This window comes from Macaca mulatta, chromosome 5 (assembly GCF_049350105.2).
Source record: "Macaca mulatta isolate MMU2019108-1 chromosome 5, T2T-MMU8v2.0, whole genome shotgun sequence".
Classification (NCBI taxonomy): Eukaryota; Metazoa; Chordata; class Mammalia; order Primates; family Cercopithecidae; genus Macaca; species Macaca mulatta.
The window spans coordinates 133,451,854-133,473,335 of record NC_133410.1 but is presented as its reverse complement, the minus strand read 5'-3'; the positions used below and the strand labels follow the sequence as shown (position 1 = coordinate 133,473,335).

General features: G+C 37.6%; 1 protein-coding gene across 2 annotated transcripts in view; it reads left to right on the top strand.

Annotated features, from left to right (window-relative positions):
* Positions 1-2,629: 2,629 nt before the first annotated feature.
* ANKRD50 (ankyrin repeat domain containing 50) overlaps positions 2,630-21,482 on the top strand; it is a 44,518-nt gene continuing 25,665 nt past the window's right edge. Inside the window, exons 1-2 of one of the 2 annotated variants that reach the window (XM_015138966.3) lie at positions 2,630-2,657; positions 3,861-5,134. In XM_015138966.3, coding sequence (XP_014994452.1) covers positions 4,623-5,134 — 512 coding nt within the window. In that variant the 5' untranslated portion in view covers positions 2,630-2,657; positions 3,861-4,622. 2 annotated transcript variants of the gene reach the window in all.

The following is a 21,482-nucleotide window of genomic DNA, read 5'->3' as shown; positions in this document are numbered from 1 at the left end:
TCTTCAGAGAAGCATTCGTTAAAGCTGTCAGTAATTTCAAATTCATGTGAAACTGTGATTTCAGGAAATTTTATGAACAAATTAAAAATAAGAAAGGCCACATTGAAAAAAAATTGCATTCTTTGGAAAAATGTGAGTATATGGTATTGGAGAAAATACAACTAAGAAACTGATTAAAGTACGTAAATATGTACCAAGAGTAAGTATTCTGCTTATGACACGTTTAACATTTAGGCAATTGATAAAAAGAAGTTTCGGCCGGGCGCGGTGGCTCAAGCCTGTAATCCCAGCACTTTGAGAGGCCGAGACGGGCGGATCACGAGGTCAGGAAATCGAGACCATCCTGGCTAACATGGTGAAACCCCGTCTCTACTAAAAAAAATACAAAAAACTAGCCGGGAGAGGTGGCGGGCGCCTTTAGTCCCAGCTACTCGGTAGCCTGAGACAGGAGAATGGCGTAAACCCGGGAGGCGGAGCTTGCCGTGAGCCGAGATCCGGCCACTGCACTCCAGCCTGGGCGACAGAGCGAGACTCCGTCTCCAAAAATAAATAAATAAATAAATAAATAAATAAATAAATAAATAAAAGCTTCATAAAATTATATATGTGTGTGTGTGTATGTCACTGTTAAGGGTTTTCTATTAAAGAAAGCAAAAAGCAATAATAAAATGTGAAATAAATTTTAAAGCAAAAAACATAAAATTCTAACTAAATAGGTCTGAAGACTAATTACAGCTTAGTTACAGCTGATGTTATTTAAAACAGCATTCCATGACAGTGCTTAGTTATCATAAATGAGGCCCACTAAACAAAAAGTTTCGGTAACTTCTCTACTGGGCAGAAATTATTTTAAATATCACGTTAGCAAACGGCTTAATAGAAACGATAACATGATGTACATATTTCTCATTTAAATTTTCCTCTAAATATAAAATTTTACAACCATGAAACTGAAGGAGTCAACCTATTCAATGACAATAAAGCTGCGTGGCAAACAAGCTAAGTGGGAATTAAAACCGCTTAAGTAAAAATAAGTTAAAATTGTAGCTTTTTAAAAATCAATTTTCATCCCCCTAATTCTGGAGAATTTATACTCTGCCTCTTCTGCTTGTGGTTTACGAAAGAAGCCCCAAATTCAGGGTACATGTATTAAAATTAAATATTAAGATCAGTAAACCTCAATTGGCACGAATAAACAATATGAAAGAGTAAGCACAAATACGATCTATTTGTTTACCCATTTTTCTAAATGTGATAGCTATACTATGAAATTCCTAAAACCAGATGGGAGACTGGCTTAATATTTTGGCAAATAAACACATTCAAGTTAATGAGGAATGGGAGATAGAGCACTCTGGATTTTAGCATAAAAAATTAGAATAGAAAGATGCTACATTTCCTATTCCATCAGTTGACGGTATACTTATTTTCCTGGCAGAAGTTTGGAATCTAAGCAACTCAGGTCCAGTGAGTGCAAACAACTGACATGCTTAGTACAACAGGCCCCTGTGAGCAGGCCCTCTAGGGCATTTCCTGACGCCACAGAACCGTGGACCTTTCCCCCTTTAGTGGACGCTGCGGGTGATCAGGTGGCCCTGAGGAGCAGGGGCCTGAGACCCAGTCAAGCCTGCTGTCAACCTCCCTCTGATGGAGGCCACGTCCTTTTCATGAGGCTGTTAGGAACGCCACCCTAAATCCCCACTATTTCTATTTTTGCAACATTCTTCCCAGTCCTTTCCTTCCTTCCCTTCGTCCCAGCCAAAGTAAAAGCATCCCTGGAATTTAATGGACTGAAAGGAGACCGGACGACTGAGGGGTAGAACGGGGCCTGAAGTGGCTTTGGAAGGGGGTTAAGGGAAAGACCAGAGGGTTGAGCAGGGAGAGGCAAGAGGGTTGAGCAGAGAGAGGGAAGAGGCAATCTACCCCTACCCAACTGCCCCTCCCAGGAGCAGATACGGCCCCAACCGCCGGCGAGTCCCTCCGGCCTGGAAGACAAAGGAAGGATCAGGGCCCAGTGGTGACGGGGAGGGTGGGGGCAACGACTCGCGTGAGCTCGGGGACGTGAGAACGCAGCCCCCGCCCCGTTCTCCGCCTCCCCTGAGAAAGGCGGGGCCCCCACGCCGCCCCGAGAGGTCTCCCCGCCGCGCAGGGAGCGGGTCCCTGGCGGCCGCACACGCCCAGGCACTGGCTGCAGCGGGAGGGCGCGGTGGGGGGAGGGGAAGGGCGCGGGGGCGGAGCCGGCGAGCAAAGAAAGGCCGAGTGGAGGGGCGGGGGCGGGGGCTGGGGCGGGGCCTGGGCCGGTCGGGCGGGGCCGCGGAGCGGGGCGGGGCGGAGCCGGCAGGCCGGGGGCTGCCTGAGACAGTCACTGCCCTGACGGCGGCGGCGGCGGCGGTTGGCCGGTGGGGGCTGGGACGAGCACGACCGATTCCGCTGGGAAAGCTGGAACTGGCAGCCGCTGGGAGCCAAGAGGAGGATCCGGAGCTGGGAGCGTGCCCCGGGCTCGGCGGAGGAGGCGGCTGCAGTTGGAGTCCCGGGAGCGCTGCTGGCTGCGACTTCTCAGCGAAGCAAGTGTCTGAGACTGAGAGTCCGCAGCAGCGGCGGCGGCGGCGGCCGCGGCGGCGGCCACGGCGGCAGCTACGGCGGCGGCTGGGGCCGAGGTAACCGGGGGGCGGCGGCGGCGGTGGAAGCGAGGCCCCTCCCTCGGGTTGGAAGCTGGGAGGCTGAGGCCGGGGTTGAACCTGACCCAACCACCCACCCTCTCCAGCCTCGAGACCCAGATTTGCCCCCTTCCCTCGCTCCGCCGTCGGCCGGGTGGGAGCGGGAGCGGGAGCGGGGCATGGGGCGGGAGTGCAGAGGCGGAAGCCGACCGGGAGGCGACCCCTCGTCTGGGATTAGCAAGGACCTTGGTCACCCCCTCCCCCTTCAAAAGACACACCCCAGTCTCGGTGCGGGGCGGGGTGCAGAGGCGCTCCCAGCCTCTGGAAGGGCAGACCTCGGTGTGGAGGCTGCACCTTCGCTCGTGGCCTCTCCGAGGTGGCCCCCCTGTGGCTCTTCTGGGCGGTTCAAACCCAAGGTAGTGCCCGGCGCTGGGAATCCCGGAGTTCCTTTTGTCTGTCAGATGAAACTGGAGGCCGGACCTGTGGGCAGACACCCACTAGCACCGAAGCACTCTACTCTTTATCCTTTTTCTGTCTTGGAAGGAATTTCTCCCTAGCAGCCTTTTATCCGGCCAGAGTGGTAGATTTTATCTCTGACCTCCATCCTTGGCCTAGAGGAAGGAAGGATTTACATTTTACTTGTTTTTGATTTATCATTCGTATAGGAACAATCATCCTCCATCGTTTTTTGTTTTCTTTTCTTTTCTTTTTTTTTAAAAAGCCGTTTCCCATCCAGCTGCAACCCTGGTAATCCTCCCCTAGATTTTTGCAAACTATCAACAAAGAAGTGTGGCTGGAGGAGTAGACAGTCCTTGACTGACTGGACTGTGTAAGTTAACAGAGCTTCCTTAGCTGGCGCTGTTCTACCAGTCTACTGTGAATGAGCGTTTTGGCTGGAGTTAAGGGTGTTACTGTATGTGCATAAAGTATCTCCCCCCCTCCCTTGCTATAGTGAAGTTGCAAAAATCTTGGGTAACTTGATTAAAATGTGGCTGTTTGGGAAGCATAACAACAAGGAAGAAAAATGCAGAAAGGAGAATGTGATTATTTCAGGGGTTTTTGTCCAACTTTTTGAAAGTGCCAAAGGTGAAGAAGTGGATTTTTGAGATTACGTTAACTGGTACACTGCAACATTTATTGACCTTAATACGTTTTTAACATATGATATTTTGCACTGAGGTATTTTTGTTTGTTTTATTTTAGTTACTTGTGGAAATTGTTGATTACCCGGACATCTTAAAACCAAGAAACCTGTGAACAGGTTCATTAAGAATCTGCTGTCTTGAAAAATGCATTTTATGAATGCTTTGAATTAAGAAAGTGTTAACAGTGGTCTGTCATTTCTGCCACATAAGAAACTATAATCTGAAACAGTTCCCTGGCAGTTGCCCAGATGCCTGAAACTGGCAAGATCTAATACTCTGAGTGATCATCCTTCAACGAGAAATACAGAGCTACTTACATACTGTACCTCATACGGTGTAAATGTAATCTCTCTGATGCCATTTAATGCAATGGACCTCTTTTCTGAATCTAATTGTCAGATGCAGAATTAACACTTGGAATCTGGAGAAGTATTTTGTACAAATCGAAAGATTGGGTTTTTTCTTTAGTTTTCCAGATGTATTGTCTCATCTCTGTTCTTGAAACATCCACAATCACATAAACTCCAGTTGTAACCATGGAGTTATGTGATTCATTAAGATATAGGAAAAGTGATGCTGAGCTGTGGAATCAGGCATTTCTCCCTCAGTTCAACTAATGCATAGACTGCTGATCAAGAATAAGGAACCAAATAAAGTCATGCACGTTCTGTTGACAGATGAACTCTGTGGCTGTTGAATTTTACTGTAACTAGTTACTCTGTCATTCCAAGTCAACTTAGTATGCACGTTATGTCATAATGGATGGAAAGACCTGTGTTGATGTATCCAGACTCTAGCAAACGAAGATAAAAAACCTATTATGACTAATCCTTGGGAAGAGAAAGTCTGCAAAATGGCTCAAACCAGTTTACTGCAAGGGAAGCAGTTTTACTGTAGGGAGTGGGTTTTCCACAAGCTTCAGCATTGCCTCCAGGAAAAAAGTAACTGCTGCAATAGTACTGTCAATGCACCATCACTTGTAATGAATTCTGGGAATAATGCTAGTGGTGTCTCTGGAAAGGGAGCTGCCTGGGGTGTGTTGTTGGTAGGAGGGCCTGGCAGTGGCAAGACGGCCCTATGTACTGAACTCTTATGGCCAAGTTCACCTACAAGTTTGCAGAGAGGTTTACATCGCCAAGCTTTGGCCTTTCATTTCTGCAAAGCCCAGGACTCTGATACTTTGTGTGTTGGGGGGTTTATTAGAGGTCTAGTAGCCCAGATCTGCCGCAGTGGACTACTCCAAGGATATGAGGACAAGCTAAGGGATCCAGCAGTCCAAAGCCTTTTACAACCTGGGGAGTGCGAGAGAAACCCAGCCGAAGCATTTAAAAGGTAACAATAAAACTGTCATGGTGTTCAGATTTCTATGCTGAAATTAAAATAATTTTTAGTTGTAGTTTTTTTTTTTTTTTTTAAACTTTGTGGGTTACTTTTACTTGTGCTGTACATTTGGCCTTAATCTGAAGTTATGAATATACCTGTTTACTTTGAATATCAAAGAAAGTAAAATCTAGGTTTTGGTATTGCACAGCATATGGATTAAAAGTGTATCTGAATTTTGCTTAATAACAGAATGTTATTTATATTGCCTATAAATGGTAAGGGAAATTTGTTCTTGTGGTAGAGAAGCACATTTAGCTGTCTGAAAATAGGTTACCTTTTCAGAGGGTGAACTGAACTTAGAGTAGTTATCAGTATAGCATCTAGTACCTTTTTTTTTTTCCCCCTTATAGTAGTAGTATTTCTTTAAATAAGAAAGGGTTTCTTTAAAGGAGATTATTGGCCACTGAGAATCTGAAGAAAATTTGCTGATGAGTTTTGGGATTTATTCTCCTATTAAATAATTGAAAAGCTGAGTGATATTTTGAAATATGTGATTTTATAAAATAGGGAAAATTTGGCATCATCTTACTACTTTTACTTTTAGTGAGTGGTACAAAGAAAGTGGTTTTTTCCTAACTTCAGCTAAGCTTTTTTTCCATAGTAAATGGATTGGTCCAGGAAGTGAGCAAGTTGCTTTCCAGAGTGGTTTCAGATTCAAATCTATTCAAGAAAACATAATTCCTTGAAAACATGTTTTTGTTTGTTTGTTTGTTTGTTTGCTTATCATGCCTCTGCTCATTGTAAAAGTAACAGGCAAATTGTTAGTTTGTGCCTCACTTCTGCTTGAATTACCCATTTTGCCATAAGCTTTTTCTCTACAATAACATTCTTAGTGGGCAAAAGTTTGTTCTCCAGATTCTGGTATACTGTGCACTGGAGGTTTGTGTGTGTGTGTGTGGGGCTCACTTCTGCGTGAGTGTGTTTCTAGGAGAGATTTGAATCACTCTAAAAAGAGTGATGTTTGTTTTTATGATATCCTCAAATCTAATGGGGTGAAATCTATAAATTTTGGAAGTACTATTGAAAATATTTAATAGTAATTACAGTAAACAGTATGTGTCGGTCATTATTCTAAGTGCTTTACAAATATTAGATCATTTAATCCTCATAATAATCCTGTGAGGTAGTTACTATTCCCATTTTATACACGAGGAAACTGAGGTACAGAGAGGCTAAGTAAATTGTTCAAGGTTACAGACTAGTAAATGGCAGGGCTGAGATTTTAAATTGTGTGTGTGTGTATGTATGTATGTATGTATGTGTGTTAGTAATCTTAGAAATTCTTTGGAGGACTTGATGGGAAGAGGAGGGGTTTAGAAGGTTATGTGTGGCAAAGCTGGAGAACAGGAGTTGTGTCACAGTGTGGTTTGAGTGTGGGTTTTCAGATTACCCATATAGTGATAGAGGGAGTGGTATTCTAGAATGAGAGTTAAGGATGGTACAGAATTCAAATGTGGGAGGGATTTATTAAAGTCAGCCAAAGGGATGTATCTTTGAGAGGTGTGATATTCTTGTAGACTCTTTAATGTGTAAATTTAGTCCAATAAAACTCAAGGCAAATCTATTATCTTTTGTTGTTAGCCATCAAAGTCAGCATTAAAACTGATAAATGTAAGCAAATAACAGGAAAATGCTTATTTTTCGCTTTTGACAAAAACTAAATCCAAAACCAGTTTTTGTATTATTACTTTTAACCTTTAAATATCTACTAATATTGATGATTTCATATACAGACTTTTCCCAATTTATGATAGTTCAACTTAAGATTCTTTGACTTTAGGATGGTGAGAAAGCAATATGTATTTGGTAGAAACCTTAGAGTACCCATACAACTGTTCTGTTTTTTACTTTCAATATAGTATTCAATAAATTACATGATATATTCAGCGCTTCGTTATAAAATAAACTGTGTTAGATGATTTTGCTCAAGTGTAGACTAATGTAAGTATTCTGAGCATGCTTAAGGTAGGGTTGGCTAAGCTATGATGTTTGGTAGGTTGAGAGTTATTACATGCATTTTTGACTCAAGATATTTTCAACATACAATGGGTTTATCAGGGCATAATCCCATCATAGGTTAAGGAGCATCTGTATTCATGTGTGGAACTATTTAATAGTTATAGAAAGTTGATAATGAAAAATCTGTTATTCACAGATTCACAAAGCTGGGGAAATTGCAGAGAAGTTATTTACTTGATGCTTTTTAAATCCACTTTTCTTCAGTTTACTTCCTAGCTTTCTTTAATTTTTTTTTATGCCTAATGATAGTAGATAGAATACATAATACATGAAATTGTATGGCTAAATGGTAATTTGTTAATCACTAGTTCATGATAATTAAGGAAGAGTGAAAGGAACTTCATCTTAGTGAAGCATTGCCGCTTTCTTCCCTTCTGACGTGGTATAGTATATTCTATAGTTTCTTAGATTTAGTTGTCACAAAATTTCTTCTGGCATTCATCAGTTTGTACGACAAATAATGAGAGTGTTATGTGTTTTAAGCATAGTTCATCTGCGTTATTTATTAAGAACCTTCTGTGTGTTAGATAGAATTCAGCTGGAGATAAATCAGGCAATAGAACAAACAGAATTCTGCCTTCATGGAACTCAAATTCTAACATTAATATTTATCTTATTCATATAAAGAGAAATAACCATCAGAGTAAATACTTGTTATAGGGTTCATGAAACACATGAACATTTAAACATTAATAGAATTTGGTGATCTGCTAAAGGGAATGATGTGAAGACACATTGATATCTTTTTTTCATTTTTATTTTTCGTATGTGGCTAAAGTACAATACTATTGTTAATTTGTTTACAATATTTTATTTCCTCATTGCTGAAACTAAGTTGATGTTTATATTTTTACTTATTACTTATTTTGAGAGCCAAAGGCTGATTTCTTTAATTCTGCCTCCCCCTTTAGGCCTTTAGTGCAAAACTTTGTATATTTTGCATTGACGGTGTCTTTTCTAGAGTTAGTGTTAGAGGTGGACTCCTAGTAGCCCTATAATTGTAAAACATTCCAATTATTTTTGACAAAAAGCTCAAGCATCTAAGTTAGTGAGGAGTGGAGGGTAGTAGCATTAGGTTTTGTGACTGGTTTAGAAGATAGCTGTTTTGTTCAACCAGAAACACCTTTCTGGACTTTGAACAGAAAAGTCATTTTGGAGATTTGAAAGGATGTGGTGCAGGGAAATACAAATTTTTGTTCTTAGTGTATGTCATTACCTCACTTTTATTTCTTGTTAACAGTCTGCAGGACCAGATACGTGATGTCAGTTTTACTGTGTTGGGTAAAAATATTTTGTTCTGTGTAATGTTAACAGGAAAAATTAAACATCTTCAGGGATACCATGGGTTCAGTGTAAATGGAGTAAAATTTCTATAAAGAATTAAAGATGAGTAACTCTGTTTTGAGAGTTTAATAGAAAACTTGTGCTAATGGTAAAAGGCGGTATGCCTTGTTAGAAAAAGAATTCAAACTAGGAGACCAAATACTGACATTTGTTTTGTGTGTCAAATGGGAATCTTTGAATGTTTGAATATTCTTTCTAATCTTACCTCCTCTGGGAGCATTTATGGATCTTCACTTATATCTGTTTAGGTTTGTAGCTTGTGTTGCAGTTTTTTTGTTTTTGTTTTTGAGACAGAGTCTCACTCTGTCGCCCAGGCTGAAGTGTAGTGGTGCGATTTTGGCTCACTGCAAGCTCTGCCTTTCGGGGTCATGCCATTCTCCTGACTCAGCCTCCCGAGTAGCTGGAACTATAGGTGCCCACCACCATGCCCGGCCAATTTTTTGTGTTTTTAGTAGAGATGGGATTTATTTCACCGTGTTAGCCAGGATCTCGATCTCCTGACCTCGTGATTCTTCTGCCTCGGCCTCCCAGAGTGCTGGGATTACAGGCGTGAGCCACTGCGCCCGGCCGTGTTGTAGTTATTTATGCATATATCTTTTGTTATCTTCCCTATTAGGCATATACTTCTTCATGACATTATTCATGACTGATGAATTTTTTATATTTCCCAAGGTGCTTTGTATATAGCACTTTGCATATAATAATTGTTAAATGACTGTCTTTTGAATGAGTGCATAATGCTACTTGCTTATCTAGAATATGTGTGAACCTAATTGAAAGAAGGCTGAAGCTCTTAAATAAGAAAGGAAATTGAAATGCTACATGATTTAGGTCAGTTTTAAATGCAGACCAGACTGGTATAGTGATTATTAATTTATTAACCTACTGTCTGTTCTTTAGCATATATTAATATGGCATTAGTCCAGATAGTTTTAAGTGGCCAGATATCTATCTCCTGTCTCAACTGGCTCCAAGTATTTTTGGCACACTCAACAAAGGGGCCAAGAACAGAAGGGGGCTGGAATGTGTGCCTCCTTCTTACCCTCACTTGTATGTTTTTAAGGCAAAATATATTACATTCATAATCAATCTTGTATAACTAGTGCTATTTAAGATAACTGTCATTATCTATTCTTAAGTATTGTCAAATTAAAAGATCCTTCTAAAGTGCCATTACTATTCAAATTTTAAATAAAATAAGTTAATCAATATAATTTCATTATCAAAACTTTACATGTTTGTCTTTTAATCTAAAGATCATCACGTTTCACTGAATGGTCTATTGTTTCCAACTTTTAACCATATCCTTTCTACTTCAAGATACAAACTTCCTTTTATTCGAATCTTCTCACTTTTCCTTCTGAAAATCTTTTCTTTTTACTCTAGCTTGTCTGTTCCTTTTATATTTCAATCTAAGTGCTGCTTCCTTTGGTTCCTGGTACTCTTTATCATTTGCTGAACCAGTCCTCAACCTCTAATCACTTCTGCTCTAATGGCATAACATATTGCTCCTGTTTGCATACTTAGAACTTTGAAGTCAGCCACATTCTTAGTTCTGTTCTGCAATCTAATTTATTGTTTGATAACTCAGATTCCTTTTAGACCAGAGAGAGTGAAGTGGTGCTCTACAAGTTGAGTATTTTGTTTTGTTTTGTTTTGCTTTTTTCCTAATGCAGCAAATTTCGTATACATATCCAGATTTTTGCTTTTTCTTAAAAAAAAAAAAACCTGGAAATTTGGACAATACTGGGTTCTCATTCCTTTGAGGCAGTAATCTTACAGACTTAAGTCAACTGCTGTCTTATGAGCTCTGCATGCTCTAATTTGGTTCAGTCTCCACCATGCTATATTATTCTATACCAGGACCAGTCCATGTATTTACATGTGCCAGCCTGGCTCCTATAGTCATTTTCAAAGACAAATATGTTTTCTATTCCTCCAAAAAAAATGCTATATTTTTTATCACTTCCAGAATTTGCTCTCATACTGTCTAGAGTTTGTATCTGTAAGTGCTGCTTCCTCTTCCCTATCAGTTTCCCTTCCTCTTCCCCATCAGTTTCTTACTAGCTTACTGAAATCTAACTTTCATCTCTACACATTTACAAAAAGATGTTTATGCATGATTGCCTGTGAACTTATTGCTCAATTTGCCTTTGTCCTTTAAATGATGTGTTTTAGGTATTGTTTTCATTATTTGCACTTTTTTCTTTCAGAATCTCCCACTCACTCCATTCTTTGGTGGACCTTCCTCTGCATTCTCGCCCCACAAGCTTAGATCTTCTCTCTTTACACATATGCCTTCAGTTATTTTATTTACTTACATGGCTACCAATGCATAGATAAAGCTGTTGATGCAGATTTGATTGCTAATAAGATAGCAATCAAAATTGCTTATCATTCTGATCAATATGTATCCTTTCACTTGGTAGTCCCTCACTAACCTATGTTTAAACTAGCTTCTCTTGAAGCATTTCTATTCATTGATGATTTATTTATTTCTTATCAAGTATTCAGTGTCAACTGTGTGTTAGATATGTGCTAAGCGTTAGGGCTAAAGTGTTGAGCCAAGCAGAACACTAAGTTAAGTGAGGTAAAATATATTGAACAAATAGTCACAAAAATACATGTTATGAACACACCTTTGATAAGTGCTAAGAAGGAAGAAACAGGATAAGAGAGCATATAATAGGAAGCTTGATTATTATCTAGAAATACGGGAAAACTGATGCCTTACCTAAGTTCTATAATTATTCTTATTTCCTAGGCAGTTTTCTACTAAACAATGTGATCTTAGGATCATCAGTATTAGCATCACCTGGGAGGTTGTTAGCAATGCAGACTCTCAGGTCTAGGGAATCAGAATCTGCCTTTTAATGAGATCCCTAAGTGAATCCTGTGTGCATTAGAGTGCTTTGAGAAGCACTGTCCTAGGCTGGATTCTGGAGTTTTCTTTGACTGTCTTCTGTCATAATATTCTACTCTAAAATATTTAATCTTTTTCTTGGGATAGTCCTTGAATTCATTTATCCTAATCTACAATTTTTATTCACCCATTCCGGTTGATCTACTTACTTCATTCATTTTTCTCACAGTTGCCTAATTAGCCATACTAAAACAGTGTTGTCTTTAGGATATTCCTCTGAGCCTGTGATAACCCACATATCAAATTCACATTTCTCTGGTTAGCTTTGGAAACTTTTAATGATTTGGTTATGCCTCATCTAACGTGTATTTCTATAACCTCAACAGAGCACATTATGCTCTTTCATTCTTTCAAGAATTATTTTTAAGTCTATGAAACGTATTAAAGCATCTAGGGAGCATGGACAAGTGAGAACATTCTTATTTTTCTTAGCATTTAGTAAAACCTTTATATGAACAGTAGAGATATGAAGCTTTTGTTTGATATATGTTGAGAATTTGATTTTTTTGCAGTTTGCTTTTAGGTCTCTACTTTGTTTTTAGCAATTTTGCCTTTTTCAATTTTGTGAAGTAAAATAGTTTGATTTTTATGAAATAAGGTAACTAAATATTTATTTTTTGTTTTTAAAAATCTCTTTGGCTGGGTGTGGTTGCTCACACATGTGGGAGACTGAGGTGGAAGGATCGCTTGAACCTAGGAGTTCGAGACCAGCCTGGCAACACAGTGAGACCCCATCTCTATAAACAAACAAATGAACAGATCACTTTGAAGTGTATTCCAATTGGTTGCCTGTCTTTACCCTCTAGTTGTTTTAGTAGTGTCTTTGACCATATAATTTTCATTGTTTTAAATTTCAAACCCATGTCTATTATGCTAACCTAATCTCAGAAATAGTTCTAATGCCATTTTCTTTCTACTATACACGTGTTTAGCTAAGTGTAGTCTTTAATGATGAAGTAGAATTTGAAAATGTTTATGTAATTGCTTACTAGAGCTAAGTATTAAGAAGAATTACATATTCCTCATGGTTATCTTGAAGAATAAATTGGAACTTTCCAGAAACTAGTAGCCTTTTACAGTTCTCTCATTTGTCTCTATTTTTGTCTCTATTCTTTGTACCTTCATCTACTAGCGGTCTTTGCCATAAGAGATTGCAGGTCCTTTCACTAGAGGAAAAGTGTACTTCTTGGTGGGGCGCGGTGGCTCACGCCTATAATCCCAGCACTTTGGGAGGCCAAGGTGGGCAGATCGCCTGAGGTCGGGAGTTCGAGACCAGCCTGACCAACATGGAGAAACCCCGTCTCTACTAACAGTACAAAATTAGCTGGGCGTGGTGGTGCATGCCTGTCATCCCACCTACTCGGGAGGCTGAAGCAGGAGAATCACTTAAACCGGGAAGCGGAGGTTGCAGTGAGCTGAAATCACACCACTGCACTCCAGCATGGGCAACAAGAGCAACACTCCGTCTCAAAAAACAAACAAAAAAAAGGTGTATTTCTCTATCTTTTCCTTCTGGCTCAGCCGTTAAGGTTTGCTTTGGCCAGTGGATTAACAGACATGACCCAAACAGAAGCTTAAAGTTGAGCTTGTCTTCTCGTGCTTCTGCCACCACAGTGAGAAGGACAAGATCTTTCTAGGCTGCTGATCCAAGGAACAGGAGAGAGCTTTGGAGCAGATGGGACCCAACCTGCAACTTGTCTCCAACCCAAGAGTAAATCACGAAGAGCAGAGATGCAGAAGAAAGCTAAAATGATTGTTACTTTAAGCCACAGAGTTTTGGGGTGTTTATGATATACCACTATTGTGAAAATAGCTAACGATACAAAAGTTAAATATTTAAAATGGGAAGTCATTAATTTTTATCGTAAATATAGGAGTCACCATTGATTCCTCGATTTCATTCATCATCTACATTCAATCCACTAAATACTTTGGTTCTGTCTCCAAGATAAAACAAATACCTCCACTTCTCTCTATCTCCAACACTACTACTCCCATTTTCTGTTGCCTGGTCTATTACTGCACTAAACTCCTAACTGCTCATCTTGCTATTATTGTTGTTTCTCTTATTTTCACAAAGCAAAGTTATCAGATCTTGTTACTTCCCTGCTTAAAACCTGAGAGTGGCTTCTTAGTATGTTTAGAATAAATCCTAAGCTGTATGTACATGGTCTACCCTTGCCTAGCCTTTGACTTTAACCTGTAGTGCTTTATTCTTGCACATTGCTCTTCATTGACATTGCCCTTATTATGTTCTGAAATAGGCCATGTTCCAGCCAGCATATTTTTATATGGCTATTTGCCCTATTGTCATTTAGGTACCATCTTTAACATTGTCTCCTCAGCTTTCCTTAATCACTGAGTCTTTAGAAGTCCCCTAGCCGGTCATTGTCTTAAATCACATCACCCCATTTAGCTGTCTTTGTTCTTAATTTTCAGTATCTGTCATGATCTGGAACTCTTTTGTGCATTTGTTTCTTTTGACTTTCTGCCCATCTATTAGCATCAACAGAGTATTTGCTTTTCTTGTCCTCTTTGTATCCAGGGCTTATAATACAGTTGGAACTTAGTAATTATTTCTTGAATTAATGAATAACTTTATATTTTAATTTAAAACATTATAATTTTGTTCACACTGATAATTGTTACTGCTTTAGCCATGTTCAGTTTTTAAGTAGTCCATGGTTGTTTTTTGTGGAACAATTTATACATGTAGATTATATAGTTATAGATGAAAAGGATTTATTTTAAACCCTATTTTGGTTATTGTATTTGTATCTTTTGAAATTTATGTTGAAATTAATTTTTATCAAGTGGAAAATCTTTTGAATAGCATTAGATTTATGTTATTTGATGAGAGTCGTATGAGGTCACCTTTTGCCTCTCTTCCATAAATCCATAGTTTCATCTGTGGAATAGCTGTCATTCTTTCTGAGACTATCACTTAAAATTAATATTTATTTGGAAAGGAGAAAAAACTTGAATTCAATCTCAATTGATATGTTGGTTCAGTTGCTGCTTAGAGGGACACAGATCACAAACAATGAAAGTCACAGGAATTGAAAGGGAAAAATTAATGGCCCCAGAGGAGAAGAAATCCTTATAAGCAATTTGTTGGGGAAATGATAGATTGTTTTCATCCCCTAAAGCATTTCAGTGATACGGGAAAGTAAACAGGAAAGCAAACATACATACCTACTCTTTTTTTTTTTTCTTTTTTTTTTTTTTTTTTGGTCATATCTGCTTCTAATCTGAGTTTTCTGTCTTGTTTTAAAGAACAAATAATCCACACTTAAAGTCCCTGGGTATCCTTTCTAATTCAGATCTACTCTACTCACACACACCCCATAGATGACCTTTCTTATGAATTTACTTTTTATAAAATCTATGTAGTTTGACCATAAGGGGAGATATATAGGTATACACACATACTTGTTACAAACTCTAGTTTTGTACATTTTTTATTCTATAGCAACAGTTTTCAAACTTCTTTAATACATTTACAGACAATTTTCTTTTACAATAACACAAAACAAGTCAAATGCTTGGTGATTAATCACAGATGTGTTCAGTCTGTACACTGGAAACGAAAACATTAAGAAAACCGAAGAAAAGTAAATGGAGGAGTATATCATTTTTATGGATTAGAGGATTCAATATTGTAAACAGGCTAATTCCCACAAAGTAACCTATAGATTCAATACAATCCTAACAAAAATCCCAGTTGGACTGTTTGGACATTCAGTCTCTTACAATACCTTACATGATGTAGTCCCTGGAAGCTGCACCATACCTTCAGAAGAAAATGAGAGTGAAACAAGCAAATATGATATTAATATTTCTTTGAAAATAATTTTGACCTCACAGACCCCTTGGAAAGTTCTCAGAGTCTTCTAGGGTCCCCATACCACACTCTGAGAAACACTTTCCATTCCCTTGCTCGCCTACTTCACCATTTCACACTTCTGTCTTCTCAACCTCTATTTCCCTGCCCACCTCCCAACCCTTACTCTTAGCTGTCAACTTATCTTCCTATATAATAAAAAGTAAATAAAATAAAATAGCATATATATACATATAATAAAGTAAATAAAAGTAAATAGCATATATACACACACACATATATATATTTAGAAGAGAACATCTACACATTTACTGGAACATCTACTGTACTAACCCTCCTGCATTTATATCTACATAGTCTGCCTTACATTAATTATGGTTGTAGAGTATGGATCTACACTCTAACTATGGTTAAACCATCCATGCTCCTTTTCCATTCACTTATTTACCAGATCCCATCCCATCTCACTTACTCAATGACATATTTAAGCACTTTACCCTTTCCCATCATTATTCAAATATCCCGTACTAGTAGCCTTTTTAAAACACTCCCCCAACCTATATCATTGTTCAACTACTACTCAACTTCACTGTTCCCTTTTATAGCAAATGCTTCAAAAAATTCTGTCTATATTTACTATTGTTTCTTTCATACATTCATGATCCCATTAGAGTATAATCAAGCTTTATTTTCCACTCTGTAAGTATTCCAAGACCTCCATGTTGCTAAATCCAATGCTCAATACTCAATGCAGCAGAAATATCTTACATAACTTATCTCCTGCTACCCACCCCCCACCACACCCCACTTCTAGCAACACTTTCTTCACTTTCTCACTTGGTTCTTTCCTCTTATACCAGCAACTTTTTCTTCATATGTTACCAACCGTATTAGTCTATTTAGTGTTTCTATAACAGAATACCTAAGGCTGGGTAATTTTTAAAGAAAAGAGGTTTGTTTGGCTCATAACTCTGGTTGCTGGAAAATCCAGGAGCATGGTGCTGGTATCTGCCTGGCTTCTGATGAGGGCCTTGTGCTATGTGACAGCATGGCAGAGAAGTGGAAGGGGAAGCAGGTGCATGCAAAGGGAACTCACACTAGAGGCAACCTCACTTTATAACTTACCTGCTTTCTTGGGAACTAATCAATTCCCTGGAGATCGAATCTAAAGAGAAACGTATTAATCTACCTTAATAACCTATTCACCTCTTAAAGCAACCACCTCCCAACATTGCTATACTGAGAATTTAGCTTCCAACATGAGTTTTGGCAGGAACACTCAACCATAGCACCAACCTTTGATTTTGAAATACATCAGGGTAAAAATCTTGGCTTTTCTTTGTTTACATTTGCTTCTTACATAAAGCTCATTGATGGCCTTAATTACCAACTGTCTCTCAGTAGACCCAATTTTATTTATGCAGCCATGACCTCTTCTCTGAATCTAGACCTATAAATCTAATTGCTTACTCAACTTCTTTGCTTAGATTTCTAATGTTGAACATGTTCAAAATTAGACTTCTGACTTCCATCCCACATCTTACTGCTCCCTTAGTCTTTTCGTTTTTAGTAAATAGCGATTTTATCCTTCTGAGGAAACCAGTAAGCACCAGTGCAGTAATTGAAGGGAGAGACAGTGGTGCTTGGATTTGATTTGGTGAAGTATCAGTGCAAGTGAAAAGTGTACCCTAATTTATGTTTCAAGATTGATATGACATATTGGATGTGGGGTGTGAAAAGTATTGAGATCCTCAAATAACTTTTATGCCAGTTATGTCTATCAATATGTATTTGCTATATTTGAAATTTAAACTGATAAAATTTAAATACATTCATATATTTAATAATCATTACATGTTAATATAAATAACATTTAAATAAAAGGATAACTATATTCTCCAAGACAAAAAAAACTTAAAAGAATGGCATTGTTTTTCATGTTTTGCAAATCTTTTTAATTTTAGTTTCTGTTGAAAAGTTTCTTAAAGTGTTATTTTTTCTCCTTTGGAGATAATGCCTTTTTTCTCTGGCTCCTTTTCAGGGTTTCGGTCTTTGGATTTCTGGCATGAGATGCCAAAATGTGGTTTCTTCATGTTTTTTCTATTTTATATTTATTGAATTTCTTAAATCTGTGGATTGATGCTTTTCATAAGTTTGGAAAAGCCTTAATCTATTACTACTTCAGATCGTATAGTGTCTCTAGTTTATTCATTCTTTTTCTTTGGGGACCACAGTTGCATATATGTTGTACCTTTTAACTGTGTTCCACACATCTTTTTCATTTTTTCTGTTTTCTCTTTCTTTTATCTGTGCTTCAGTTTGGGTATTTTCTATCAACTTGTTTTGAATTTCTAATCCTGTCTTCTGTTCTAATGAGAGTGGTGTTGAATACATTCAGGGTTCCTAATGTCAAATATTATATATTTTTTAGTTCTAGAATGGAATTTTATGTCATTATTTTTATAGGTTACATTTTTAAATTATAATTCTTTCAGTTATCTATTTTGATCCATCTACTCAACTTTCTTGAACATATTCATGGTTATTTTAGTTTATACTAACTAAAGTATTTGGATTATTCCTCTGCATCTATTATCTCTTTTTTCTCTAGATTATCAATCTATAATCCTGACTTTTTTCTGTTTAATAACTTTTTATTTTATGTCTGATAGTGTGTTAAATGATTGTAGATTTCCAGGTGATGTCTTTTATCAGAAAAGGCTAATTAAAACAAAGGAACAACAACAAGAAAACCTTGGACAGATAGGGTGAGGGGCTGATGCAGTCAGGCATTAAGCTGGGCTGGTACTTTTTTATAATGTTACTAAGATCCTTGGTTTATTTCTATTATTTTTATGTGGTTCACTTAAGCTTTTGGTTGGAGAGTCAGAAGAGCCTTTTCAGCTCTGAAAGACCCTTGGTAATTCAGTTCTTCCCCACAACATAAGAAATTATGTTTAGCTCTTTAGCTTCCTGCCCCTTATACCTTCAAATTCTTGCAAATCTCCTGAGTTACGTGCTTAAAGTAAGCACCTTCCCTTTAGCAGAATTTTGTTTCCAAGATACTACGAGAGATTTCATATTGGGTTTTAGATGCAGTTGGCCAAGTTGCCCAACTTTTTAAGCATGGCCCAGAATTTAAGTAGACGTGCGTTGAAGAAGTTCAGTCTCGTGTTCAGGACACCATACTTTTGCACTATAAAAGGAATTTAACTGACTTCTTGAAAGCTTTGCTGGTTTGGTTCTCCTGTAGAGTCCCTCAGGGTGAGCCAAATCTGATTCTTAGTCTGTAACTAAAATCAGTATAGGCCTCCCAAATTAGCAAATAACCCCTGAGAATAAATTAGCAGGTCATTCTTTTGCTCACTTTGGAAGAGCTCCTATCTTCTGAAATTCTAATTCATCTCATCTTCTTGCTTCAACAAGCCCTCTCATATCTTGAAAAATATAAATTTTGTAATTTATTCATTTTTTTTCTAGTTCTTGCAATGGAAGTTTTGGGCTGCTGCCACCTACTACATTTTGTCTGGCAGTAGAAGTTCCTATAAACAAGATTTCTCTGGCTCTTTCCAATTTTATTGGATTTGTACCTTTGTAAAATAATTTTAAAAAAAAATTAATTTTATACTTATTACAAATACATTTTCTTTTAAATCTTTAGGAGTTTTATAAATTAATTTGGATATGAATTCATATTCTGATCATTGATTTTGTTGCTCTCTTTCTGGGCATTATAAGTTTTGTAATTTTTTTCACTCTCTTTTGGATTTCCTCTCTATTACCATTTCTACCTCTTTGCTCTTCCTGCTCTGTCTAATTGTTATTGATTGCCTCCACCATTCCCCATCCCCAGTACGATCCTGAATGAGGGCTAAAAATTGAGATATGAAGTTCTTACTCCAAGTCGATACTAACGATTTTGTAAATTCAGTCACTGACCCATGATCTTTTTAGGTTCAGTTCCTGTCTCCATTGAGACTAACTTTATGTGCTCCCTGCTGCTTCTTAAAAGCCATAGCCCTGGGTGGTAGTCAGCAGTGCTTTTTGTTTCATCTTTCTTTCATTATTAATAGGACATGCCCTAGCTCCAGCTCCTGGTTCCAAACTGAGCCTGAGTCCTGTTGCTAGAAGTGGGAGAACTTATATTCCCTTTACTTCCATCAGCAAATCTCTAGGTTGCCTTGCATACTTTCTTGGCAAGCTAGAGATTTTGTCTTGTTATGCCTCTTTTTCATTTCTGATACTTTGAAATGTTTATCTTATTCTTGACTGGCTATATTTTTCTTTTTATTTTCAATTCCATATTTTCCTGCTGTGTTTTAACAAAGGGGAGACAGTTCATAAAACCAGGAAATTACTATGCCTTAGTCCAAAATTTAGAGACAAATTGTGTTCTACATTTGGGCCAAACTCCTGGACTAATTTTAATTATCAATTTTACTTACTAGTTTTTTATCCTGGTAAATGCATAGATAATATTTGTTCCCCGATTGAAAGTATTAATTGTATTGCCTGATTTTTTTTTTTTTTTTTTTTTCCTGTTCCACTTGCTTTACTTTATTGGATGGGTAATTTTGCTCCTAAGAAAAGAAGGTCTAGGTTTGTTTTTCCAAAATAAGACAAGATATATTGAGTAAGAATTGTTAGTGCTTTACTTTTTCTACTTCTCATCTTATATAAAAACATATTTTTAATACCTGGCTTTTTGCAAGAATTTAATCCTTTGGTTAACAAAGTGATAGGCAGATGTGTCAGCATATACTCCTCAACTATTTTAGAAAGTTTAGTTTCTAGATGAAATTTAACATCAAAACAAATCTCATTACTATTTATTTAAATTTAGCATCAAAACGGGCATTTAGAGTTTACCTTCTAGGTAGTAATGATATTTCAGGCTTCAGAATTCAGAATGGATAAACTGCTAATGTTGTATAATTTTTTAAATCCCATAAATATCAAGGTAACTGGTAATAAATGTAGAAAAAATATGGATATTTACAATTGAAAACCATTAAATTGGAGGATATTTTTGGTTAAAAATCATGATTCTGCATTTAGCATAGTATAAGGGATAACTGAATAAAATGAAACTTATCAGAGCAGTCTTCAGATATACAGAAAAAGTATTCTGATATATCACAAGTAATTACAGATTCAGATTTAGTGAATTCAGGAGCTGTAGGTAATTAGACCCTTGATACTAATTGTATAATAATTTCAGCAAAATTATTTCAAACACCTACCATCTATTGATTTTTCTGGAATTTCAGTATTGAGATAAGTGATTTTTAGTAAAGAATTTGTAGCAAACAAACAGGAATGTTTAATACCCTCAGGAAAGTGAAATTTGAAAAGTAGCATATTCAGTTAGAAGACCTTAAACATTACAATATTATTTCTTCCGCAAAAATATTTTCAGCTAATTTAATTGCTAAAAAATTAGCATCACTTTCCTGGTTTAGCCAGGTTTTAAGAACTTCCTTGTTTAATATTGGACCATGCTCTTATCTTATACTCTTTGATGTTTGCAGAAGCAATTTAACACAATAATTAAGAAGAGGAACTTTGAAATGAAGAGAATTCTATTTCTTCTGCCATTTACTACTTGTCTCACTTAGCAAGCTATTACCCTCAAAACCTTTGTTTCTTCATCTGTGAAATGGAAGTGATACTAGTATCTAATTTACAGGATTTGGGTGAGGAATAAATGGGGTAAATTCATAAAGATCGTGCTTCTACATATTCTAGGCATAAATGTCAGTTTGTGTCTTAGTCCATACAGGCTGCTAAAACAAAATGCAATAGTCTAGGCAGCTTATAAGCAACGGTGTTTATTTCTTTAGGTTCTGGATGCTGGAAAGTCCAAGCTGAAGATATGGGCAGATTTGAAGTCTGGTCAGGTCCTGTTTCTTTGTTCATAGATGGCTCCTTCTTGCAGTGTTGTGCCATCACATGGTATAAAAAGGATGAGCTAGCTCTCTGGGGTCTCTTTTAGAACATTAATACCATACATGAAGTTTCTCCCTCATGACTTAATTGCCACCTACAGGCCCTGCCTCTTATACCATCACATTGGGGGTTAGGATTTTAACGTGAATTTTGGGAGGGGCTCAATTTAAACATAGCAGGATGATTGTGTTTATTTTCCATTTTTATATTTATCTTGA